The sequence below is a fragment of the Crocodylus porosus genome, unplaced genomic scaffold, assembly GCF_001723895.1.
Source record: "Crocodylus porosus isolate Cpor-Errol unplaced genomic scaffold, CroPor_comp1, whole genome shotgun sequence".
NCBI classification, from domain to species: domain Eukaryota; kingdom Metazoa; phylum Chordata; order Crocodylia; family Crocodylidae; genus Crocodylus; species Crocodylus porosus.
In genome coordinates, this window is record NW_017728906.1 from 188618457 (window position 1) to 188645692 (window position 27236).

The 27236-nt window shown below is 42.7% G+C and overlaps 1 protein-coding gene across 6 annotated transcripts in view; it reads left to right on the plus strand.

Moving 5' to 3' along the window:
* The window catches only part of NOX4 (NADPH oxidase 4), a 196371-nt gene extending 175498 nt beyond the window's left edge, over positions 1-20873 (plus strand). For 5 of the 6 annotated variants that reach the window (XM_019530362.1, XM_019530363.1, XM_019530359.1 and 2 more), the window contains 5 exons: positions 10163-10282; positions 12876-12984; positions 14262-14330; positions 16414-16514; positions 20474-20873. In XM_019530362.1, the coding sequence (XP_019385907.1) occupies positions 10163-10282; positions 12876-12984; positions 14262-14330; positions 16414-16514; positions 20474-20594 (520 nt within the window). In that variant the 3' untranslated portion in view covers positions 20595-20873. The remainder of the gene's footprint in view (positions 1-10162; positions 10283-12875; positions 12985-14261; positions 14331-16413; positions 16515-20473) is intronic. The other variant, XM_019530364.1, reaches the window with a different exon arrangement.
* Positions 20874-27236: the final 6363 nt, after the last annotated feature.

A 27236-nucleotide genomic window follows, 5' to 3' on the forward strand; every position in this document is an offset into this window, starting at 1 on the left:
ACCAGGTCCCCCCTCAGCCTTCTCTTGTGAAGGCTGAACAGGTTTAGGTCCTGCAGTCTTTCATTGTAGGGTCTGCCCTGTTGTCCCCGGATCATGGGGGTGGCCCTCCTCTGGACCCTTTCAATGATTGCAAAGTGTTTGTTCAAGCATGAAGCTCAGCACGAAAACTCTCATTTGACCATGTATCAACTGGGTGATAGAGACTAGCAACATAGGCCCATCAGATGCAGGAATCTACACCTCTTCAGTGAAGATGACTAGGGACAGAAGTTACACATAAACTGGTTTAAATGATCAGAAACTGGCTTAAACCTGTAACAGAACAGAAGCTCAGTGCATAAACCAGTTTCAAAATGGCTGTAACAGGTTTAAGATAAACCTGGTTGAATGTAGTATCAGATTTAACTGATTTGGGTCAAACCAGTTTATGAAACTTCTGTCCCAGACCCCTTCCTGGTTCAAGTTAAATCACAGTCCCCAGCATCCCAGCATGTTTTACAGTCCTCAGCTGGGCTGTGCTGTCTGCTCCAGCAGAGAAGGGCTGGCCCCACCCCTCTGTTCCCTAGCTGGAGCAGTGAGGGCTGGCTGACAAAGGGGTGGTGGGGGCAAACCTGGCTGGGGATGCAGCCCAGTCTGTGGCTGGGGGGGGAGAGGGGAGAGAGACTGCTTGGCAGTGGGAGTTAAACACCCCTTCCCCCACTCAAATTTACTGCTAGCTGCAACTGTGGGCTACAAATCCCAGAGGCACTACAAACCCTTCAGAGTCCAGCTGCTGTGATTTTGGGCTTCAAATCCTAAAGACCTCGAGGGCAGCAGGAAGAGGAAGTGAACACACAATCCACGCTGGCTACATGCTAGAGAGCTGTGCTCTAGCACCCCCCCGGCAACTGGCCTAATCAACTGCAGGCATGTGGCTACATTTCCTGAACCAAAGGTAAATGTCTGTTCACTTCTGTTTTGATTTAATCTCTGCATGTTAGACTAACCTGCAAAGACTGAATCAATTCAGCCTTAAGCTTTTAGACTGTCTGTACTCAGTGTAAAGGGAAGGTCTATGGAGAAGTGCAAAGTGAGGGGTTACATGGTCAAAATAACTGATTAGGAAAAATGGTCTTGTCATCATTTTGAATGGATAAGAGCAGTGCAAAATTGCATTAGTCAAGCAGAAAGGATGTTGTGGTAATAAAGGTGCTTATGCTTTCATAGTCTTGCAACGGTTCTAGCTATGCATCTACTTAGGAAAAGCTGTTTCTCAAGACATTTTGTACTCATTTTTTTTCAAAGGCTATCAATCCCTTTACAGCTGTTAATTAAAAATCACATCATTCTTGTGAGGTGGGTCATTTTGGTCTGGTAGAATGCTGAGGGAGGGTCTAAAACCAACGAGCTTCTAAAATCTCAGCTCAGCTTTCACAGCAGCTCATTCTGCAGGTATTTGGGTATTTTCTTTCATCTCTTCAGTTCAGTGTTGCTGTTGGCAAAAGAGAAGGATCAAGTAGTACTGGTCTATGGAGCAATGTAAGTGATACATATTAGTATTTGTCCTCATTTCATAAATGAGGCAAAGGGGGACAGAGTGCATGGACAGAGTACATACATGATTTGCCTGAAGTTTTTAGCAAGTCAGCATCAAAGGAAGGAATAAAACTCAGGAGAAGGACTAGTGAAACTTTGTGTGTTGCTATTTTATTTGCTGAAATATGTAATTTGGGGTCACAATCAGCAAATTGTTTGCATCCACATCTATTTTGATAGCTTGGAAACAAGCTTTTTATAATTTTCATTTTAAAATTTGGCTGAACTTAATTATAAAAAGGGCCAAAATTCAGTCAAAATGAAGCGTTTCATTTTGGATCATATGAACTGTTTTTTGTGAACTAAAACGAAACCTTTTTGGTTTTCCATTTGAGAGACAGAGACTTGTTTGTTTGTTTGTTTATTTCAGGTCCACATCAATAACGGTTATTCAGTTTTGTTGTTGTTCAGCCAGCAACTTTCTGTAACTGGTTACTCTCACAGCTCTACCTCGTTTCTGCTTAGGCCACTAAATGCAGGCATTGGAATCCATTGTCAACTGGTTGGGATTTTAGACATTTGGTGTGTTGTGTTTTTCTATTGGCATGTGAGAAAGTAGAGCACAAATATCAGAAATACATTTAAACCCCTGATATATTTGAATGGTAGAATCTGGTCATTCATACATCCCTCTCCCAGCTCTAAACCAGGGGGTGGGGGATTACCTTCTTTATAAGGGGATGGTGCTTTGATTGACCTATTCTGGGTTGCATGTCCTACTCCTTACCACTCAGTCACCTCAAATTAGTCAGCTGGGGTGTCTTTACACATGCTCCAGGGTGCGGAGTGTTTCATTAGAGAGGCTCTCCTAAGATTCATAGATCATAGTCGGAAGGGACCCAATGGATCATCATATTTGACCCCCTGCCCCTGGCAGGAAAGAGGACTGAGGTCAGATGACCCCAGCCAGGTGACTGTCAAGCCTCCTCTTGAAGACCTCTAAGTTAGTACCACCTCTTTTGAAAGCCCATTCCAGACTCTGGCTACCCTTACTGTAAAAAATTTATTCCTAATGTCTAACCTAAATTTACCCTCCACTAGTTGCACATTATTCCTAGTTACTCCCTGGGGCACTGTGGTAAATAGCGCATCCCCAATTCCCTGCTGTCGTCCCATTATAAACTTATAGGCAGCTACAAAGTCACTCCTCAGCTGTATTTTGTAAAGGCTGAAGAGATCCAGATCTCTCAACCTCCCCTCATAGGGTCTTTCACGGAGACCACTAATCATGCAAGCGGCCCTCCTCTGGACCCTCTCCAGATCCTCCGCGTCCCTCTTGAAGTGCGGTGCCCAAAACTGGACACAGTACTCCAACTGCAGCCTGATGAATGCCACATAGAGGGGGAGCATCACCTCCCTTGATCTGTTGGTCATGCACCTGCTAATACACAACATGGTGCGATTGGCCTTATTGATGGCCTCATTGCACTGCCGGCTCATGTTCATCTTGGAGTCAACTATGACTCCAAGATCTCTCTCAGCCTCTGAGCTGCTGAGGAGGTCATCCCCCAACCTGTAGGTGTGCTGGGGATTCCTCCTCCCTAGGTGCAGTACCTTGCATTTATCTTTGTTGAATTGCATCCTATTTCATTCCGCCCATTGATCCAACCTGTCCTGGTCTGCCTGTATCTGCTCCCTGCACTCCGGTGTATTAACTTTGCCCCATAACTTGGTATCATCTGCGAACTTGGAGAGGGTGTTCTCCACACCCTTGTCCAAATCACTGATGAAGATATTAAATAATACCGGTTCAAGGACCGAACCCTGCAGGACCCCACTGCCCACCTCCTTCCAGGCCAAGAACAAACTGTCCACACCACTCTCTGGGCGCGGTCCCTAAGCCAGTTAGCCACCCACCTGACTGTGTAGGTGTCCACTGCACAGCCCGTTAGCTTCCCTATGAGAATAGGATGTGAAACTGTGTCAAAGGCCTTCCTAAAATCCAGGTAGATGACATGGGCCTCCACTCCTGTGTCAAGGCAGTGTGTGACTTGGTCATAAAAGGCTATAAGGTTTGTCAGGCAGGATCTACGTGGGATGAACCCATGCTGGTTCCCTTTCAGCATCGTTTCCCCTGCTGGGCCTTCACAAATGCGCTCTTTGATGATTTTTTCCAGTATTTTTCCAAGGATAGAGGTAAGACTGACAGGCCTAAACTTCCCTTCTCATCCCTTCTCCCCTTCTTAAAAATGGGCACCACATTGACCCTTTTTCAGTCCTCAGAGACCTGGCTGGAGCACCATGAGTGCTCAAACAGCCATGCCAGCAGCTCAGCTATGACACTGGTCAATTCCTTCAGCACCCATGAAGATGAAGGAGAGCCACTCCAATTAAAATTCCTACAATGTCTCATGTATTCAGCAACCCACACTTCAAAATGGCAGTGGTGGTGCTTTAACTAAAGCTTGTTAAAGAGACCCCATTGCCATTTTGAAATGTGGGGATGATGAATACACATGACACTGAGGCTGCTGATGTGTTCTAATTGGAATGCATTGGAGCAGGCATCGGATACATGCTGGGCCGAATCGGGGCGACTGCTCCGGGTCCTGCACTTTGGGAGGCTCCATAGACAGTGCTGCGCCACGGCCACCATGCCCCCCCAGCTCTACTGCAGCTGCCATGCACCAGCGGCTCTGTGCTCTGGCTGCTCGCCCCTCCCCCTGAGCCCTGCACAGGCTGATATGCCCCAGGCCCCGCATAAGCCTAGGGACAGCTCTCTGTACATATACAGGTACCCCCGGAGTTTAGAAAAGACAGACAACCAGAAGACCAGACATTTAATGTTTCTTACTTAGGCTTCTAAGGCTGCATCCTACTCCACCTGCTAGGCGCCTAAGTGTGATGCTCTTTCACCCTGCTCAAATCCCTTAAAAATTATTAATGCAATATATACGGTGTGTTCCTCTGCCTTGCTGCTTTTTTCTTGTGTCTCAGTTTTATGGTTAAACTGATAGCATGTTGCAAAAGAATATTTTTCGAAGATTCAACCAGGGTGAAATACAGAAGGAATAGGATCTGGCCCGTAAAGTTTTATCCACTGAAGGCATGTGCAACTTTCCATTGACATAAATGGGGTCTTAATATGGCAGCTATGGTAACAGATCTGCATAGCCCTGGTAGTTCAGAGGTAATGGGATTTCACCCTCAGAGCAGAAACAGATGTCACCTTGATATCTCATTTGTGCCACCTTACTTTTTTTATGATGGTACAAAAGCTGAGCAGAAATATATTGTTGCCCTTTGTTGTACAACATGAAAGAAAAATCAATGAAGCAACAAAATGTGGTAATAGTCTCTGCTGCTTAATTGCAGCAGATGTCTGTTATGTTAGTGGCACTTTCTGTCCTCATCCAGATCTGTGGTCTGGCTGGGTGGGGGAAAACCCCGTTTTCCTCCACTCACCCAGAACTTACATAGGGATTTCCTCATGTGTTACAAACATGGAAGTGGGAACCCTGGTTTAATCACCTGCAGGGATTCTCCTGCTTCATGTCACAGGGGATGCACCTGCAAATGGGGTTTTTTCTCCCCTTGCAGATGCACCCCAAGTCGGGGCATGGCAACCAGGGATGTCTGTAGATATTCCTGGAGTGTGATCACCTGTGCTGTGACATGTCATAGCACAGCTGATCATACTTCACTGACAACATCTGTTTCTAGCCTTGGTGTTCACAGACTTCAAACCACAATATCCAGTATTCACAGTCTAGCTGTCTTCAAGATCCAAATTCTGATATTATCTGAACCCAGGTGTCATCAACTCAATCCCTATATCAATCTTAGCGACTTATTAAAGTTCCCTACAACTGCCCGTGAGGGCTCCTCAGAGCCTTGAAAAAAGATGAGCTCCAGAATCAGCATTTGCACTCGTTTAATGGACTCCAGAACCATCATCAAGTGCTTTATAAACAGAGCCCCTGCACTCCAGGTTTCTCAAAGCCTTTTTTTTAATACCATGATTTTTCTCATGATAGGCTTGTTTGTTGGCTCTGTCTTTTGAACCCATCACATATGTTTTGATATGTTCTGCTAGTATAATAGCAACCCTCCAGACTGAAAATTAATACATTTAAAAGGGCATTTCATTTGAATTGCTGTGTGAGGGAGTTAATAAAACTTGTATTAAAATTTTAAGTCTTTTATACATTTTAAATAAATCCTGTATCTGGGACAAAGCACAGGAGGAGGAATCAAACCATCTTATTGTGGCTTGGCTGTCTTAATATTTAGGTTTCATTTGCAATAATGAACGTCTTTTATGCAAAACTTCTCATTAGATACAATGGAAAAGGGGAATGCAGTGACAGGAACTAAAAGATGCATAAGCCTCTTCAAATGTTTACGAGTTTGAATCATTAGTCAGTCAGTAAGGGCTTGATCATCCTGGGCTGTGGGAGTTTTTCCGTTGACTTGAATGGGAATGGGATCAATTTCTAAGTGATCATATACATAAGGCTTCGGAGCTGGCTTTGCATTAGCTCCCTTTGGAGTAAACAATGAATTACGTCTAATGAAGCTTGATGTTAGGGTTTGGAGTCAACAAGGCATTTAAGCATAATTTATATCAGTTAATAAGCACTTTGTATAAATAAGTACAGGCATAAGTCGCTGGGTCAGTGCCCAAACCTACTAGGTGTTGAGCAATTTCAACTCCTGTTGACATTGGTGGGATTATGGGGGCTCATTATTACCAGGAATTGTTCCAACCCCTTACAAAACAAGGCTCAAACTTCAGAGGCGGGTCAGATTGCTTTCTGCTTGAAAGCAGATATTTGTTCAAGTCTCCTTAAGGCTTGTCTATGCCCTGGTGGCAGCAAGTTGTGGGCAGGCTGGGCCTAAGGGACATCCCATCTACCTGTGCCTCCGGCTGCTCTCCAAACCTGGCATTTTACTAGCAAGGCCACTGTCAAGCTCTTGGACTCTGAAGATAGCCTCTGAGGGTGAGTCTGGAGAAACTTTGCAAGCACGTTTCCTGGTTTGGAGCAGGCCTGGAGCTAAGTGGGAGGGCATGCTCCAGCACAACCAGGCTGAGAGAGACTCTGATGTAGTGTAGTCAAGCCCTGAGTTGTATACAACCACTCTCAGAAGGGCTCCCATCATTTCTTAAGGCTCCAGAGGTTTGGTTAGTTCAGTATTTTGAACTTGTCTCTTCCTATCCATCTTAAGATTCACCGCTTTATAGAAAGATAAAGCAGCACAAAAAATTCAAGGGAAGCCCTCCCCTTGTACCTGTATCCCAGTTACCTTGGGTGTGAGTCTGCCAGATTTCACAAGCGGAGCAGGACCTGGTTAGGGTAAAGTACATATGGGAGGCCCCAAAGGAATATCTGTGGGGTACAGAAGCTGATTGTGGTGATTTTTCTTCTATATACCCCAGGATTAAGCTTCAACTAGTACACGTATGTGAGATGTATAGCATTAGTTGTCATTAAAGGATCTATGGCAGACTTTTCCAAAAGTTTCTGGGCCAGATTCCATTTGAATGATGACGGTCTGCTTGCCTAAATTCCCCCGGCTGTTTCATTTTGGTAAGTGATGCACCACCTCTGTCAAACAGTTGTGCCATCTTGTGTTGGCCTGTAAAACAGCTGCTGCCGCATTCTGCTCCATTCCATTTCATTAGTGCGTCAAGTGATGTATTTGTGTAGTTTGTATATCAATTTGTTACATTTACTAAACAATTTGGGAAGAAAGATGGCCTGTATGCAATGGGACCCAATTTACAGAGAAAGTTTGAGTTACACAACTTATGCGCACACATCCTACTAAATGTTTCTTAACTGCATTCTGAAAATGAAAGTATATCTGTTCATGTAGGGCAGGGATCTGCAACCTTTTGAGCAGCAAATTGGGCACTTGTGATTGCCCCCCACCCCCACAATTGTCAGTTCTCTGCTGCTCTTATTCCTTCCCTTCTCTGTGTAGAAACAGTCATTGTGGGTTTTTTTGGGTTTTGGATTTTTTGGGGGAAAGAGGGGTTGCCATTATAAACATTTTCAGCTGATTGGCTGCCTCAGCTGTAGGACCTCATACCACATTGGAAAGGTCACAGAATAGGAAGCTGTAAAGTGGCCCCTTTAAAACGCTGCTTTAATTCTGCAAGCAGCCTGGCAGTCTCTGGGGTTCCTGGAGAGTGATGGGAGCACATCGCTACAAGCAGGGAACCCTGACTTCCCCTGGTTCCAGACAGGCATCCCAGAAATCCTGGGCGGGGGCATCTCTGGAGACAGGGAAAGCCAGGACAGTCCACAATGAAGTGGTGATTTAAAAGGATTAAACAATGGGTGATGTGTGTTTCACCCAGTGAAGTGGATCAGCTGTGCCAGGACATATCCTGGCACAGCTGATCCACTTCATTTGGCAACATTTATTTTTAGCCTCTGTTTCCCCTGCGCCATACCAGGTGCCACTGAAAACCATGGAAAATGCCAGCAGGGAACAGCAAATTTGACCGTGAAGGTACAGAACAGGAAGCTTTAAGGTGGCCCCTTTTAACCCCTTTTTAAATTCCTTTTAAATTACCATGTTATCACGGCTCCTTTAAACAGGAGGCAGGGGGCTGGTCTCGATGATCTCCCGAGGCCCCTTCCAGCCCTGATGTCTATGAAACCAGCATTCCCCATACCCACCACTGAATCAGACTTTCGTGAGCCAGATCTAAGCTCTTCATGGGCCAGATCCAACCCACAGGCCATAAATTGCTGACCCCTGATGGAGTTAATGTCTCTTTATGGCATGCTTATCAGCATGATATTTGATTGGCTAGTATGTGTTTTCCATAATAATTGGCTATTTAGGTAAAAAGTGAAGATTAGCAGGAAGGAGGTGATTAGCAGAGGGGAAGATTAACCCCTTCATTTTGAGCGATATCAAAGTGATTGGCTAAAGTAAGAAGGCATGTGATGATAAGATATTCTTCATCACAAATAGTGAATCCTAGAAAAAGAAGAAAGAAATCATTGGCTGAAACTGAGGAGCTTAAAAACAGTGATTTCATTTTGCTTCTACGTATGTGTGCACAGGCTATCATTTAATTAGCAAACTGAAATAATAGATTTCATGGCCATGGTCCCACTTCACAAATGTTTTTTAGGGGATGAATAGATGTAATGGAACTTCACGATAATATGTAATAAATGTTGGATTTTAAGGTACTTGCTGTCGTTTGAGAATTTATAGCCATTAATCACTCATTCATTAAATATTTCCATGAATCATGAGCTTATAACATTGTAGGAGCAGAACCTCAGTATAAAGGACCAGCTTTGGGCAGAAGCAAATCATGAAACAAATCAAACAACTTGTTTTCCTAAATAAATTCCTTATAAATAATACCTCTAGCTAACTCATGTTTAAAGTAAGAATCTCAGTTATTGTGCCTGTGACAGTCAGGGCTTGATTCTCCACTAGTGTACACTCATGCGTCTTTGAACAGTGGGATTTTACATATGTTTTGCACCGGGGTAAGTAAGTATAAAAGGGCAGCCTAATAGAGAATTGAAGTCTATGTGTGCATTGACATAAATGTATCTAGTCTTTATTGCCTGTTTCTAATTAGCTTGATTTAATTCTGACCAAAATCAAGAACCTCATTTGATCCTGAAAATATTCAAAAGTAGCCTGTACTTGATGGGAAATTGTTCATAACATTTTCTGTCACCTTCAAAAATTCTTCTCAGGGTGGGATTTTTCATGGTGAGACAGAATTGGATGTAAAATTTGTGCATTGCCCAGTTTCGGAAGCGGCATAGCAGCCTAGAAACCTCAGTCCCATTGACCTTCATTGAGTCACTTTTAAAAACAGGACTTAGGAGACTCAAAGTCACTTAAGTGCCTTTAAAACATCCTGGGAATGTTACGTTCCCATTAGAAAAATCCTCTAATTTTTTTATATTCATAAAGAACTAAAATACAGGGGTGTGACACACTGTTGCAACTCCTGGTTATTTTATCATGCTTCTGTCAGGTCATAGACACAGAAGTATGCCTCTTCCTGAGCACAGGAAGGGTATATAGTATACCATCAGCCCTGTGTTCCCTGGAGATGTGGTGCCCTTGTAAAGCGTAACAGGCTGTAGGAAGGGAAACAGAGTCATCCATTTGAATATCTCATCTGCGCCTGGTGTTCGAGAGTTGGGCACTTCTCTGCAGCCCCTCACCTACTGGATAGAGCCATCCTTGTCTTCTACAGCACCTGAACTAGGATATTGCTGTGACTGCTGTGGCAGCTTCTTCACCCTCTGCTGAGGCAGCTGGTTTGGCTGGCCCCGGTCCACCTCTCTGAGAAACGTAGTATCCTTTGTAATCGTGCAGAGTGTCTACAGATTTGGTATATATTTTATTTTATAAAATTATTTTATTTTATTATTATATTTTATTTTATATAAATTATTTTATAAAATACACTGGCCCTAGGTTCTTTCGCTTCTTCAACCTCTGCCTACTCAAGGCTTTCCAGGAGAGAAGCTTTAGTTTTCTGAGTCCCAGAAATTATCTGTAAAACTGTTTCTTTGTAGCTTTCCAATCCAGTGCCCTCTTTCTATTGTACTGTCTTTGTCTAAATGTCTTCCTGCTCTCCCTGCAGACTATATGTGGACGGTCCTTTTGGGAGCCCCTCAGAAGAATCGTTGAATTACGAGGTTAGCCTCTGTGTGGCTGGAGGCATTGGAGTTACTCCATTCGCATCGGTACTCAACACACTGCTGTATGTGAACATACCCTGTCTAAAGCCATTTTCCCAGAGTTGCTTCACTGTAAATGATCTCACTGCATATGTAACACCTATTAATATAGAAACGCTGCTCTTGTTAAGAGAGGAAAGAGGAAAAGGATTGAGACCTGCCACTGAAAGTCCCAAATCAGTTTGTGCAGGCTGGAAGTGCAATGCAAGAAAAGTACATTATGTGGGGCAGTGGCATATCATGGAGACTAATCTTACACGCACACACACACACACTTGTGTGAAGTTGGCTTCAGCCAATGTCATTTGACTCTGATTGAATGCTTCAATTTCGATTTTTAAAGTAATGTATGAAAATCAGGTGCACAACCTCCCCCTAATTTAAGCAGGACTTCAGGTGTATAGCTATTTCAGGTCTCATTGAAAATCCAAACTTAAGTTCCCCCTTTGTTTTCATTTAAAATTCCATATTATTTTGGTCAAAGTCATGAGGGTTTCAAGCTTTTACCAAATCCAAGGCTTTCAGAAAGAAAGACACCTTTGTTCTTATTATTTATTATTTGTGTTGCTGTAGGGCAGAGACTTCCAAGCATACATCAGGGCTCCAGTGTATCTGGTGCTGTACAAACACAGACCAGGAAAGCAGATCTTCCCTCCAAGCCTGCAACCTAACTACACTTTAGAAATATTTTGCACTACCCATGGGAAGCACTTGATCAGAGATCTGCCAATAGCTGACCCTCTGCCTGGACTGAAATTAAAACTTTTAGTCTGCGTTTTTATGTATGGATGCTGCACACAGTCAGCTCATGCTAATCTCATTTGGAGCCATAAGTGCTCAGTCCTTCTGAAATCAAACCCGTATTTGTCATCTTCATGTGCCTTATGCCGTCCTCAAAGAAGGTAACAGACTCCCAAATAATTTGCTTTTCTGAAAGGACATTGATCATTTTTCAAACAGGGAATACTTTTATCTGAAATGCATTTACGTTTCTGCCAAAAGACTGGTGTCCAGATGGATAACCTGGCTGTTTTCTCCATGACAGATTATCCCTGACAGCATTAAGCAGAAACGTCACATATCATAGCCACCGGCCAACAGGAGGTAGTGAGATGGCTGTTTCTATCGGCGGATTATTAGAGGCTGTATGGTGTTTGCCCAGACATCGCCACAGCAGTTTAGTGTCTAATGAATGTTTTCTATATCGGATAAATGGGTTGCTTCCAAACACTGAATTCCAATAGTCTGCTGTTACAGAGCATCTTGCTGTTGCACATCCTAATATTAAGCAAGGAGCAATGGCACTTTCCTTATACTTTACAGTTAATATTTAATGATATCAACAACAGAATGACTGTATAATAGATAGGTAGGCTGCCTCTTATCTTAAGTCTTATCAGCAACTGAGGTTGGCACAGATGAAAATGCAAACTGTCCGATAATGCCAACTAAGGACGATGGCAAAACAAAATCCTTCTTGTCAGAGATATGTGGCTGTTGGAGGATGTGAGGATCTCCATTTGGGCCAGGGGTCTTGCATGTTCCTGGTAAGCTTTGTCCCTTGGGTTTACTTTTATATAATATGGGCAGCAATGGCTCATACCACCTTCTTGCCATCTTTAGAATTGAATGTTACCTGTGTGTTTGTTTTTTAAATGTGATTTAATTTCAGGCAAAGTAACATATAATGTATTACTATTAATTAGCAGTAGCAGCAATGGTCAAGGCCTACTCAGTGCATGCTTTTGGCTGTACCAGGAAACTATATATTTATCACATCACATAAGCTACTGTAGGTAGATGTGACAATTCAGGTTTGACATTCCATACAGTTGATCTGCATGCATGTTGCAGGCAAGAAAGTAACGGAGATCAGCCTCAGATTTGACTTAGATGGTGTCCACTTCAGCAGTTTGCTCACAGAGGGTATTGTTCTATTCCTCAACCCAGATGCATACAACTACAGGTGGCCTTTTCAATAAACGATCATGTAATCTTAAATTTTTTACAATGAGAAGTATTTAGGCCGTTCACATAGTGCCCCACTGCACAAACAGGGTGGACGAGACCATACGAGACTCATGGCTACTGCAACTTCAGAGTGTCGTAGATGTGTCCCTGTTGTCTATACAACAGATTTGTCCTGTGTTGGCCCATCCCTTGATTCTTGGGGGTTTACATTGGAGTAATACAACAAAGTCTGGAGGTCTGCACTGCAGATCTGATACTGCCTATGGGTCTTACATGTTGACAGTCATTTAGGGGGAGGACGAAATAGTCTTTCCATCATACAGCCATTTTACTGGTCAAGAAGAAACAAAAACTTAAAAAATAACCATGTCTGATATGATAAAAAAAACATGCTGAGATAAACAAACTATTTCTAAAGCACTGGTTGGCTGCTTGTTAAGGATTTAACGTTTAATCCTATCATTTTAGACTGATTTGGGCATTTCAGCATGCAATCCATCATAGGGAGAAAAATAACTTCCCTTAACAGTTGGCTTGTCATGGAAATTAACTTTTGTACTAATGATTATAGAGCATCTTAATTAACATTTGCTTTTTAAATGGTAATTTTTTAAATTCCCCAAACGTATCATTTTCATTTTAAAGTGACGACTGGAAATGCTACAAGCTCAGAAGACTCTACTTTATTTGGGTGTGCAGGGACATCCAGGCTTTTTGCTGGTTTGCCAATTTGCTCTGTGTGTTGCACAACAAGGTAAGAGATAATTGCTCTCGGGGCTGGTTCTGAGAGAATATTGACATCTTAATAAATACAGTTCTGCACAAATAGTTAGGTTAGTAAGAAAACTGTTTCGATTAATCATAACCAGATTTCATGAGGAACTTGCCACACTACATGGAAAATGGGCAGCAAAGTGGATGAAATCTATTATTGACATGCATGAATGGACTGGTTTCATGGGACAGGACAGGGTGAAATTCTTACCCCTTGAAGCTTGTAGAAGTTTTGCCATTGCCTTCTGTGGAGCCAGGATTTTGTCTGTTCGTGTTTTGTTTTTTTTCAAAATACAAAGACATTTGCAAAATCAGGACCTGACAAGTTTTCAAGGACCCAGTCTCTCTAAATTTTTCAAGAAGTTGTCTAGGAGAGAAGTGTACCTTCTGGGTAGAGTGAAATTGCAGCTCATCTGGTAAACAGGGGGATGAGGATTTGTGTTAGCTGGAAAACACCTCTGGTTTTCTAAACAGACCAGGTTTCTACCTAGTTTTGAAGGCTGCCTAATTAGGGCTTTCCAGTTGATGGCCCACAAGCCACATGCAGCCCATGGGTTCCTGGTCTGGGTGTTGCTCCTTCCTTAGCTGCAGCTGCTGCACTCTGAGTACCTAGACTCCCCTTCCTCCAACTTCCACTTCCTGCCCCTGCCCTTGCCTCTGCCCCTAGGTGTGGGGTGACATGGCCCAGCCCCTGGGGCTGTTGGAGCTCAGCAGTGTGGATTCAGGTGGACCTGGGGACCCCATGCAGTGCAGGATCACTGGCATAGTGCAGCAGGAGCTGCCTAGTGGAGTGCAGAACATTTAGTGCAGCTCAGAGAAGTGTTGATACAATGGCACGAGGGGCGCCCAATGCATGGTACATCAGGGTGCCATGCAGTGCAGTGGCGTGCAGCCCATGCTGTGTGTGGCCATGGAGGTAGGACTGCAGCAGCGAAAACAGGCAAAGTAGCTGATTGATGACTAGACCCATATCAGCCCTCACTCTTTCTCCAACCACCAGTCACCATGTTCACTGAAGTTCCCAGATTCTGCATCAGGCCACTCCTCCCCAGATAAAACAGGACCTTTGCTTGATGCCCCTAGCGTAAAGCATTCAGAGATACTTCTCAGTGAAAGAGTAGTATACAAATGTCTTGTTTCATTAAAGTTCCCATTCTGCCATGTAGATCAAGCTTCAGGGAACTGTAAAAGACTGACTTCACTCTTTCATATAAATAGTGATATATTAATTCACTTGATGTTTTATCATCCTTCCAGCTTTGGCAGGAAAACCGACCAGACTTCATAAACATCCAGCTGTACCTCAGTCAAACAGATGGCATACAGGTATGTGGCTAAATACTGTTTGTAAACCAAACTAGACCTTGAAGTAGAAGACACTGCAAACTGTCAGGTGAGTACAAAAGGGAATTAACCACAGATGGTTTAGAAAGGGGGGAAAAGGTCATATCTCTAGCAGCTAAGTCTGTCTAGAACAAACTCAACCCTTCCAAGCCAAGACAATGAAGTCAGGTAGCATTAAGATGATTATCACTGGGCAGAAATCCCTATCTCTTTCTTGTAGGAAAGGGGGCCTTCCAGGCCAGGCCACAGACCAGACCGTTGGCAGGACTTTATAGGAAATTTACATCATTCCTGGGCTAAAAATCAAACTGGGATAATTCAAGCATTTTGTAAGCCCCAGACTGAAAAACAAGTACACTGAGAGAAACAGGGATTGTTTTTTTAAGTAGTGGGTTGTTTTATTGTTTTGCATTTTGTCTTGCATGTCAAAAGTCAAACTATTTTAAGCATGCAACCAGAAAATGTATTAAACTGTTGTTTATCATAGGCTGCATTATGCTAGTCTAGACAGGTGGATTGATTCCTTGTTAGCTGGAATTTTCTGTAATCTCATAATGTGGTAAACTGGGAGTCAACGTTCACTCACACTCATTCATCACATAGGTAAGGGTCTGACTCTTCAGCCTGAAGTCAGTGGGTGCTTTGCTGTTGACTTCAGCGGAGACCAAAAATTTAATGCAAAGGGGAGGGAAGTGGAGGGTTGGGTTTGGCGATAGACAGGATAAAGTCTACCAGGTTGATGAGACTTACTGCAGTGTATGTAGCTTCTTGGTAAGAGAAATTGTGATTCTAAGTAGTATTAGACTATTCAGCTCTGGGCCCCTTAAAATAGCTAGGTTGGATAACAGAGCAGGCACAGAGTTACTCCGAAGTACCTGATTGGTCTTAACTGAGAGGTCAGAATTTACTGGACCCATCGTGGAAACACAGTTGTAAAGACATGCAGCTTAGGACCATTGCTCTGATCATGGGCCCAGTAGTTACTGAGTTTCCATTAGAACCATTTTCTCTGTATATATGCTTGTTAGAGAAAGCAGTCAATTATAAAATGATAAACTGCAGGGCAAAATTGTGTTTTCTGTAGCAGTAGTGAAAATTTAGATTCCATGGTGTTACTCCTGAAGTCTCCTGATAAAACTGGATGTGGCTTTTTTTTCTATTCCCCTGTGACTTGTGACGCTGATGCTTATCCAGAGTTATTCTTGAATGCTACCCCATCAGAATAGCATTGTGTTTTACCTTGTTTTGTTTCAGTATGATCTAGGTTCAAGGTAGCAGACAATCAAGCCCATTTTTCATCGAGTACTTTCACCTATAATAAAAATCAATGAAAGTGGCAGAAAATGGGCTTTGCTACTAGTGTAATGGATATTTTAAATCATTTTGTTATGGGGAGAATGTGGGAAGTTAGACCAGATATCATTCTGTTCCGTCCCAATGTTGTAGTTGGAAGTTAGGACATGGATATGCAATGCCATACAGTGAAAACACATTTGGCTGCATAATTGTCTGGACTTTTAGTGAATTAAAAATGCTGGAAATATATTGGGTTCAGTCCAGGTCCTTAGCTTTGGTGGCTTTATGTTGCTGAGACAGCTCAAAGCATCTGGTAAACTATCCTCAAGGGGCAACTTTTACAGTTCTAGTAATCTTAAGGGTTACTTTACCAATAGTAGGTTAAAAAAAAAATATCTTCAGACAGAAATATGTTTCTTGCATCAACAACATCCCTTTAAAGTTAGCAGCAACAACAGATTAGGGAATACAAATTCATTTCTTGCTTTGTGTATTAAATACATTGGTTTAAAAATAATGGTGAGTCTAACGAGCAGCTGTATAAAGAACAGCATCTAATGCTGAAGAGGGCCACTGAAAGGCAGGGACAGAAGGTATTGATGCATAAAATGACTTCATTCTAAGACATGCTGTTTGATACTGTGTTCAGTTTTTACATTTCAGTGATTTGATAAGTCAGCCAGGGCATTTACCAGCACGGTGATGAGACCTCTGAGTGATGCGTAGCAATTTAAAAAGCAGGCAATACAGAACTTACTGTTTCCCATAGAAAATAATTGGTGAAAAATATCAAGCCCTGAATTCAAGGCTTTTGATTGGACGACCTCATTGGAAACTCCTTTTTGATGAAATCGCCAAGTGTAACAGACAGTAAGTATTAGTCTTGATGGGAATAACTACACTTTGAGGGATGGGGATTTCTTGTGTGTTTATTAAATAAGTGTATTTATATAGAAATGACTTTGTGTTTTATCTTTGCATGTAATATTGATATTGTCTAATTCGTAGCAACTGAGACACGCTGTAAAAAGAAAAATTGGTGTCAGTTTGCACAGTCAAAGCAGTTCATATTCTCATGCAGCAAAAATGTTCAATGGTCCAAGAAATAAAAACAATGCATTTCCATATCACTGCAAGATATTAATCCAGTACTACAACCAGTGTCTTGCTAGCAACATATGCCATTTTCATGTTGAAAGATCTAGTTCATATATCTGTGCCTTCTGCATTTACTTTCATGATTTATAGTTTTAAATAATAGACATGCAAGAGCAAGAGCTTGCCTGCATGTGAAGTATTATGTTTTATTCAGAAGATCTGTTGTCTTTGGGGATTACTAGGATTGTTTATTATTTTTTAAAGGCTGGCAATGTAATAAGAACTGTACTAGGCAAATTGGTTACAGTCTAAATCAGACAGACAGGATAGACAAGGTGCACAATTCTTTACTCTCATTTTTGGATGATTCATTTAATGCTTTTGGTAAGCGTTGATAAACTAGTCTTATTGCTGATGTGCGTACTGAAGGCCAGATCCTGAGGAATACTAAGCTGAAACAAATCTCATTGATCTTAATATGAACTATTGGTGAAATGAGGTCTCTTGGGGTCTGGCCGCAAGATCTTGTTGGTTTCTTGTGGTGCTAATCCTTACATCCCTGCAGCGCAGCACAGTGCCTTGATCTCTTGTTAGGGAACTAGTATCGCTGCTAAAGCCAAGCACTATTACCTGGGCTTTATATAGATGTGCTCACTGTTGTAGGGAAGGTTATAAGGGCATAGAAAAAGAGATCAGGTAGGAAGTTGACCCGAGTTGCCCTTCTTAGGCCTCCTTCATTAACCCTTCACCTGTCATTCTCATTTTCTTTTTTTTAGTCTTATGGCCAAACTGGTGGCTCTTCTGCTGCTTCCCTTGAGTGACTATTATGCAGGCAAATACCCAGAATTTGCACAAACCTGTTAATAATAATCACTGAGTCTTGTTTCAATTGTTCCTTTGCATATCTCAACTCATTACTGCTAGTTAGACCCTCAGATCCCATCATCTTCTGCATCTTTGTATGATCTCTCTAACTTGTCTGTCAGCTCAGTTTTAATCAACATATCTTGCCCTGCCTTAAGTAATGCTTCTGCATCTTTCGCGGTTGACACCTTTAAATTATTTGCAGGCTGTTATCTTGCCGTCCCTTCCCCTGTCTCTCCCATTTGCCAAGGTTCATAGACTTAGCTCTGTAATTCCACTGTCTTGTAAAGACTTGTATGCTCTATGCCAGTGATTCTCAGCCAGGATGCGGTGGCTCCCTGAGGTGCCACATGATCTTCTGAAGGATGCCACAGAGTGCCATGCAATATTAGCACTGTGCAGACACTTACACATGATTCACAAGATAAGCCCAGACATTTCAGATAAGAGTCTACAGTATCACAAGCATTCTGACCAGATGTTGTGGCCTTTCTGAGTTATTTGCAAAAAAACTAATTGCTCTATTATTTTTTGTAGTAAAAAAATAAGTGAAAGGTAAGAGCTGGCATTATCTGAGGGGTGTTTCGAGTTTTGTGTATATAGAGCTATCTATATGCAAGGACTAACATTTTAATCTTCCAGTATAATTAAGTTCTTTCAGTCCTCAAATCATTTATCCCGCAGACTTTCTTTTTATTTGTCACTAACTTCCTCTGAATAACCCAGGTATAATATAGAAACCAGCAATAAGGATGAGTCAAACAGTGTCACTTGTAACTTCTGTCTGTCAGTGACATTGAGAGTTGCACCTCTCCTGGCATCTGCTAGGTCAGTAGCGGGGTTAAGTAACTTCTAATAAACTGTACAGCTTTTACTTTGCATTTCCAGAAAAAGCCATACAAACAGACATTTGGTAAGCAATTCTGTCGGGTTTTTGTTTGGGTCTTTTAAAGTTTTTTTGTGGCGAGTGGGATTTGTTGCTTGACATCTGGACAAAGAAAGGCCGTGGGCTCAGTTTCCAAGATCAGTTTAGCCCTTCATAGCTGGTTTTCGGTTAGCAGATTTAAGATAAAACAATATTAGCTTCAGATTCATTGAACTAAGAGGAGCAGAAGTGCACCATCTACTGTTGCTATTTCATACCACACCTATGCTCCCAAGTAATGCACTGAAACTCTGTACACAAAACATTAAACCAAGCATCTTGGTTTAAAAATCCTCAGACAGCCTGTCTTGAGGAAAGTGCAGTACGGTGGTTCATTTGTCTTCAGCATTAAAAGCTCTATATTTTTTTGTATTATTCTGCCTTCTGGATTTTTCTGAGTGTAAGTGGCCATAGGGTGTTACAGACCTGAGAACGGTGTAGACAAAAGAAACTGAAACACATGGAGGGGAAAAGCATAAAGACATGGCACATTTCCTCTGTGCTGTAAAACAGAATCAGCTGTAGAGGAATGAGCCCTGGCTTTATTATATAGCAAATCACCTCACCTCACCCTCAGTTACTCTGTGTCTAACAGGGGTAATAACGCATGCCTGTCTACTCAACTCACAAAGGAGCTGTGAGAATTAGTGAACTGTATTTGCACAGTACTTTGAAAATACAGTCATACACACTAAGTATTACTGTGAAGGATGGTTCATTGGAGATGGGAGCAGATGGGTTTGGACTACGGCTCTGGGTTTAATTCCTAGCTCAGATGACCTTGGGAAACTTTTAAAGTCAGAGTATCTGCTGACTTAAGTTATACATACGTACACAGCTACATGGAGAGAGCATTAAGGTTCCATCATTACGTGTTTAGTAACGAGGAAAGGTTGCAAATAAGATTTCAAGTGTGACTTCTCCTGTGTATATATGTCACACTGTAGTCTTCAGTTATCTTAAGTGAGAACAGAATCAGGGCCAGGAACAGTTGTTACCTTGCGTAAGAACAGATTCAGTGGTATTTTTCAGTGGCTCTGTCCTCCTCCGGGGATGTAAAACTAACCAGTGCCCAACTTAACTGACATTAATTTGAGATTGGCCAGTGACCTATTTCTTGTCTGCCTTTTGTCACTGCAGTGGCACAAAATAACTGAAGTGCATCAAGCAATCTGCCTTACGTTTTGGGACACTGACTATCATCCATATTCTGTCCTTGGATATTTGTAAGACTCCCCCAAGCATATCAGGCAGCAGAATCCTGTTCTAAATGTTAAAACAAAGACTAAAATACCAATGCCAGTACTCTGCTGGCGACATAAATAAATCACAAGGTAATAGTGCTTTGTTTAAATTAATGTATTGGATTATAAAAAATTATTCTCATCTCATCTCGTGCTGGTATATAGCAGGAGTTACAGTAATGAAGCCATTATTGCCTCGCATATTTAATAGTAAGGATGATTAATTCTTGGAACAAATTACATGAAAGAGATGGTGAAGTCTTCATTTCTTGTCTTCAAATCCAGACCAGATAGATGCCTTTCTGGAAGATCTACTTTGGTCAAATGCAAATCACTGGGCTGACTATGGAGGCAAGTGCAGCCCACTTAATGCAAATGATATGATCTAACAGTCTTCTGGCCTTAAAATCTATGTTACCCGTGTAAGTTTGTAGGAAGTTTGATCAGAATTCAGTCCGGTGTGTTTTTAGAGTACAGACACACAAACAAGCTAGTGCTGAAGTAAGCTGGAGGATGAACTTACTACCTTCCCATGTGCATGTTCTTATCCCATGGGATATGTGACATAGCATACTTCATTTTTGTTGAAGCATTCAAATCTTAATCTCCCTTGCAGTAACTTGTTTTTGTGTCCGTGCCCTTAAACATTATTTTGCTGTTTAACCAGAATACAATGACACTCTTTTTATTCTTGACAGGAAAACTGTTGGCGTTTTTTGTTGTGGACCAAAAGAAATTTCAAAGACACTGCACAAACTGAGCAACAGACACAACTCTTATGGGACAAGGTTTGAATACAATAAAGAATCTTTCAGCTGAAAGTCTGTTGGATTAACAGAACTCTATAGAAGAAGCAAGTGCAATTCTTTGTTTGTAAGACATAAGTCAGCTGTGCATTAAGCAGATGCCATGTACCAAAGTTTTCTTATTTATGATTATTTAAAACTCTGAAGTATGGTGGACACAGCAAAGTATGAAGCCAAATCATGCCAAATTTTTATGCTCAAGGCCAAAAAGTTTCAGAGAATATTTGTTGTTGTGCTGGTGGCGATTCATTTTGTAATGCTTAACTTAATAGTAATAAAAAGGAGAACCCTGGTTGCTTTTATTGCTGTTTGAAGAACAATTCAGAAATGTCTGAACTTTGTACTTCAGCCTGGTAACCTCAATCACCTGAAATCAGAGTTAGTTGACTAAAAACCAGCTTGATCAAAATTAAAAACGTGCTGTTAAATTGGATTATAACCTTTACTTACATAGAAACCAGATGACTTTGTAATGGAGAATGTAGCAGTGCGAGGTCCTAGGGGTGGCCATGATCTCCCCTAGCGCCCCCTACCATGCCAATGTGATATTAAAAGCACCCTCACATCTCGCTTGCCACGTCTTTGATGTCGACTATGTATAAGGGAGGCTGCCTTTTGTTCCTCCTGACACGGTGCTCTGATGTATCTTGGTCCTGGTTCTATTTTGGGTGACTCGGTGCACCCTAGCCTTATGGGCTATGCATGGCTCAAACCACCCCTGTACCATGCCCCAAGCCTCACAGATGTACCGGACGTTGTTTGATCTACTTCACTCTCCGTGACCCACGGGCACTTCTGGCTTGCCTCACAACCGTGTTCTCTGGCACTCGTCAATCTCTGCCCCCTTTCCGGGGCTTCTCACACTGCCTGCTCTGGGGCCTTGGGGCTCAGGTGGCCGTAGCCTGCCCCCCCCCCCCAATCTCCTCCTCGGGTCTTAAAACCTCCTGTAGGGCTCAGGCAGCCTCGGCCTTACCTGCTCCCCCCCAATCCTCTGCTCCCCTTCTCAGAGCTGGGGTCAGTGCACCCCTGAACGTTGTGCCCTCTCTGGCACCAGGGTCTCCACGCTACCATGGAGCCCCTATGAGGCCTCCTCCAACCCCTAATAGCCTCACCCGGTCTTCCAGTGTAACAACAACAAAAACAATAACACAAGCCCCTGCGCTAACACAAAGCTAAACCTCATGGATAAATGTTCTCCAAACCACACCACATCTCTCACCTGTGTAACTAGCAGCTTATACTTCCAGGCCTTTTTCTCTTTCCCACATTCAGGGCCAATCTCTTCCCCATAGTCAAGCAGTACTTCTTCCTGGCTGCCAGCAGAGAGTACTCAAAGCCTCCAGTCTGGGTCTTATAGTGGTCAGCCCTGCCCCTTCCGGTCAGCTGACTCACCAGGTGTGGGCTCTTAGCTCCTCCTGGTTGCCCAGCACCTGAGCCAATGCTGATGCTTTTCAAGTAGCAGGCACCTTAGTGCCCTGCCACAGAGAAGTCCAGGCAAAAATGTTAGAGGATTTTGGGTTTGGAGGCTGTAGTTAAATTGTATCAAGTTACTCTGTCTATCCTACCTGTGCAATGAAAAGCGATGTCCCCATCTGGCAGAGGCATTTATGGAAAACCCTTCTCCACTTCCAACTTTCAAAATGTGTGTGCGACTCTGCTGAACATGTAGGCCAGGTTCTCTGACGATGTAAATTAGGTCACATATTGGCTAGCAGTCAGGTGTAGAGAGGAAAATAGTACAACTTGCACTGAAGTAGCATTTAGCAAGTGTGCAAAATGAGTGCACCCTATGCAGCTACAGGGAGATGGAGCAAGAAATTAGGGAGTGTCTGCTGTAACAGTCGATTGTCAAGGAACTTGGATTCCTGTTGTTCATGTGTTCAGTGGCAAATGAGCTCAAGTCACACTATTTAGATGCCTTTGCTGTTGAATTTACAACCCAATGGTTCAACATCTGTTTTCCAGTATTCCGTGGTGACCCCACTGATTTCCACCTTCAGTTGAGCTGACTAGAGTTATATGCTGGATTTTGCAATTGTAACGGAGAGTAGAGCTTGGTCAGATGTCATTCCCAAAGACGTATTTCCATACTTCTTTAATGACACAGCAGGAATTAGTCTTCATTGCCTCTGTATCAGATGTTGACAGAAACTTTGCCCCAGCATGGTGTTACTGCTTTCCCGGTTTCCAGGTTCCTCATCCAAGGAAGATGTAAAAGAGCATCCAGATCCTCAGCTGACATAAATTGGCAAAGAACCACTGACTCCCATAGAGCTATTTTGGTGTAAATATATACAACCTGGCCTATAATCTTCACCAAAAGCTGAAGAGCATCACTTCTACAGTGCACTCCCATCGCAGACAGTGAAGCAAGAGGATCTCAGCATTGCTCATATGACTGTGGCTCTCCGATGCATTAGCACATTGCATTTTGAGTGAGTTTATGGTTCTCAGATCCCCTTTGTTTAACACCAAGACTATTTAATTTTCAGCTTATAGCAGAGACACAACACTGGTGTCTTTTGATATCGATGTCAGTGTTACAGTGCCAGAAGACTGGAAAAAGGCCAATGTGGTCCCCATTTTCAAAAAAGGGAGGAGGGAGGACCTGGGCAACTATAGGCCTGTTAGTCTTACTTTGATCCTGGGGAAGATCTTTGACAAAATTATCCAGGAGCACACCTGCGAGGGACCAGCAGAGGGGATGATGCTAAAGGGCAACCAGCATAGGTTCGTAAGGGGCAGGTCCTGTTAGACCAACCTGATTGCCTTCTACAATCAGGTCACAAAATCATTGGATGCAGGGGTCCTGGTGGATTCTGGATTTCAGGAAGGCCTTTGACACAGTCTTCCACCCCATTGTCATTAAAAAACTACCTGATTGTGGCACGGATGCCTACACAGTCAGATGGGTTGCAAATTGGCTGAGGGGCCGCACCCAGCGAGTGGTGGCGAATGGGTTATATTTGACCTGGAGGGAGGTGGGCAGTAGGTTGGAAGAAGTTAGGCACATAAGTCCCACTGAAATTCAGTGCAAATAAGAAGACTAAATTTTAGTTATTGATTTTAGATCTAATTCACTAAATGACTGACAGACTTTAAGACCATAAGATTGTTGTCATCATCTACTCTGACCTCCTGCATGTAGTCATTCTGATGTAAACTTGAAGTAACACAGGGCTGAATCAGGCCCTTATTAATATTATTTATTTCTATTGCCATAGCATCATGTTAAAATTGCACTGATATATATCAGCAACAGACCTAGATATGAAATATTGCATAGGATTTTTTTGGCAGTTTATGACATGATTGATATCATGACTGCATCCATTAATCACAAATGGGTAATGATCCATTTTCTATTATTTTAGGATCTTCTTCTACCCAATGTTTTAAAATCTGATTTAGGTTCTTCTAACAAAAATTTTATGGTTGCATATTTCCTCTATGATGTAGAGTCAGTCTGTTAGCATTCAAAGAGCAAATACTTTTCTAGCTAGCTCTGTATTAAAACAGACTTCATATCCTGACAGAGCTCCATTAAAAGTGATGCCTCATAATTAAAATAAAAACAGCTAATGAGCTTTCCTCATTTTCCTAATTATAGTAGAAGCTGGCACTGTTCTTATGAATTTTAAAAGGCTAGAATAAAGTTCAGGGCACTATCAGAGCAGGATACAAACAACTAGGACCCTTGGCTTCTAGCTTTGGCATTGGTTTTTCAAACCTCACTTCACCCACTCATAAAATGGGCTGAATATCAACTACCCTGCCTTGGCATTGTGAGGATTAACTGATGTTTCTGAAGCACTTCAGTGATCCTGTAGTTTAAGGGTATATATATACCATAAATTTCCTTGGCATTATTTTGATAGTGCTCTGTAGCTTCATCTACACGAGATGCTGACTGCTCAGTTACCACAGTTATTGCTCAGTAGCATCATCAAATGGCTTTTGGTGATGTACAATAGCTTGTTACTACTGCACAGTACTAACAAGCTACTGCATCATCAGCATCTTGTGTAGACGTGGCCTGTGTTATTGAAACTCACAGTTCCTCAGGTCCACATAACCACTACACACTGGGAGCATGAAGCATCCCCAGCGTGCTACCTTGGGAAAGCACCAGGGTTCAGAGCTTGACCTTCCTTGAGCTGTGCTTTTTAAGGAGACAGAAAGCTGAGGGGTTAGTGATCATGACACTTAAATCTCACCTTATTGACTTTGGTAGCAGCAAATGTTATTGACAAATAGACTTCCTGGAGGCAGCATTATGCAAGCATTACTCTGAGTATTCAAAATTAGCTGGCAAAACCCAATGCAGCACCCTTTCCCTGCACCCTTGGGCTAAGTGTATAGAAAATAGAAACTAAATTCCAGGAAAGTAAGTACGTGCTGGCAACACTTAATCCCACATTTGCAGATCAACCAGCTTTACATCACTGAGCAGTTTCTGCTGTGTAACAAGCCAGTCTGTCAGGAGCTTCCCACTGTCTGGGGAGCATCCACAGCACCACTTGTTTGATATGTTACCATGCCATCAACCTCTTCCCAGCCAGTGTCTAGCACAAAAGTTCCCATGTTACATCAGTGCATTAAAAGTCTTGTTCTCAACCATAATTGAAACCAGCCCCTCTGATCTTCAGCCCCTCTCACCCAACTCCCAGGAACCTGGACATGGTGCAGCAGACTACCAGCAGGATTTACACTGGTGAGTGCTGTCAGATAGAGGGTGCATATACACTTTCATTAATGTGCCATAATTACAGTGCACTAAGTTTAGTACCTATAATTACAGGTACTACCTTAATGAGCTGTAATTGGCACTACTGCTCATTAGCACTGGTGCAGGCTTTTTGGTGACAGTAATGCGCAGTAAACTAATTCTACTGCGCATTAGCACCAGTTTTGCCCGCTGCTCTAATGTGCTGTACCATTAGTCTATTGCACTTGAAGCAGCTCATGTAGACATGCCCAGAAAGTCCCACTCTAGCAGCAGCTGGGGTTATCTGTGCTAATAAACGTGCAGATACCTGGTACCTAAAGTGGTGCAACTTACACTGGTTTTAGACTGATGGAAATTGTGCTGGCACTAGAAGCAGACTCTGAGGTAACTTATAGCAGTAGGTTCTGGTACAGGGCCTTGCCACTAGATAATGGGTAGTTGGTAATACCCTGTTTGCACGTCTGCTTTTGGAATTGACCCAAACCTCTGGGAGGCTTTAGCAGGAGACAGGACAAAGTGGCGACCCCTTCTCAATCATGGAGTCAAACATCACAACAAGAAATGGTTACTTGAATTACAACAGAAACCTGACCGAAGAAAATGGCCTATCGATACAGTAGCCCCTAGCACCATGTATATCTGATCACTGTGGCAGAACCTGCAAATCTAGTATCGGTCTGTATAGCCACAAGAGAAAATGTACCACCGGTCAGTAGAATATTTGCAATCTCCACCGTCACTCACTGATGAACAGATGCCATTACCATTACCCTGGGATTAAATGGATTAAAGGCGGGGACAAACCATCTCTATGCCAGAGTAATAAATGGTGATGTATAGTTACTCTTGTCTTTCTGGGGAATAATTTTACCCTGGTGTAGAGTGATTCATGCCAGTGCAGGTCTGTACATTGTGTGTCAGCTCCACATTTACACCAGTCCTTGTGTGTTATGCCACTGTATGGCTTGTATATTGGGATCCAAAGTGTTCACCGTGCTGAGGGAGGTTACACGAACTTAGCCCTGAGGTTAGAGTATAAATAGAGCTGACAAAGAATGACATTGAGCCCCACAATATTCAGGCACATCTCATAGCATGGAAAAGCAACACTCCCATGGTATTCAGGGGCCCTCCAGAGGTTATCTACTCCAGCCTCCTGCTTCTATTCCTATTTAAACCATCCCATACAAGTCCTTGCCTAATCTATTCCTAACTACAGAGTCAACCCTGTCATACAGCTACAAGGCATAGTGCCCAAAAGAGCACCCTAATCTGCCACAGGTAAAGTAGGAGGCACAGGCTGTCACTGTCCCATCATCCCCTTGCCGCAAGTGTTGTTAAAATGCATTCAAGAAATTCAAGGAAGATGGCCACGTCCCCTGCTACAGGGGAAGATGCTTTCCCCCAAGTCTAGTAATCAGACCATGAGATGATATTCCTTCCTGATCCCAAATGATCAGTCTGACCCTAGGGGCAAGACCCTCTAAACAGATGCTGCTTCTCACCTACAGGGGTATAAGTGTCACAGATCTGCATGGCTGATACCCTTTGATTTCTTCTTTAACACCCAGGATGTACATGCAGTCTCCACCTCGCTCAATGCTGCTATGAAAGTATTGCACAAATCCTTGCAAGCCAGGTTCCAGCCCTGGGGTTGAATTTCACTCCTCCTGTACAGCTGCTGATTTTCATGCTTCAGGTCAGCAGCCGTGCCACGCGATGACTCACCTCTACTGTCATGCAGCCATAACGAAAAGTGAGCCGCTGACCAGATTTATATCGACTACAAAGGAAAGCAGAATCCTCCCCTCCCCCTTTGGGTTCAGATCCGACCAGCACATCAGTGAGAGGAGAAAGACTGATTAGGAACTGGCTGGAAAGGGGAGATAGTGAGCATGACAGGCTGACTGCTTAGGGGATTGTAAT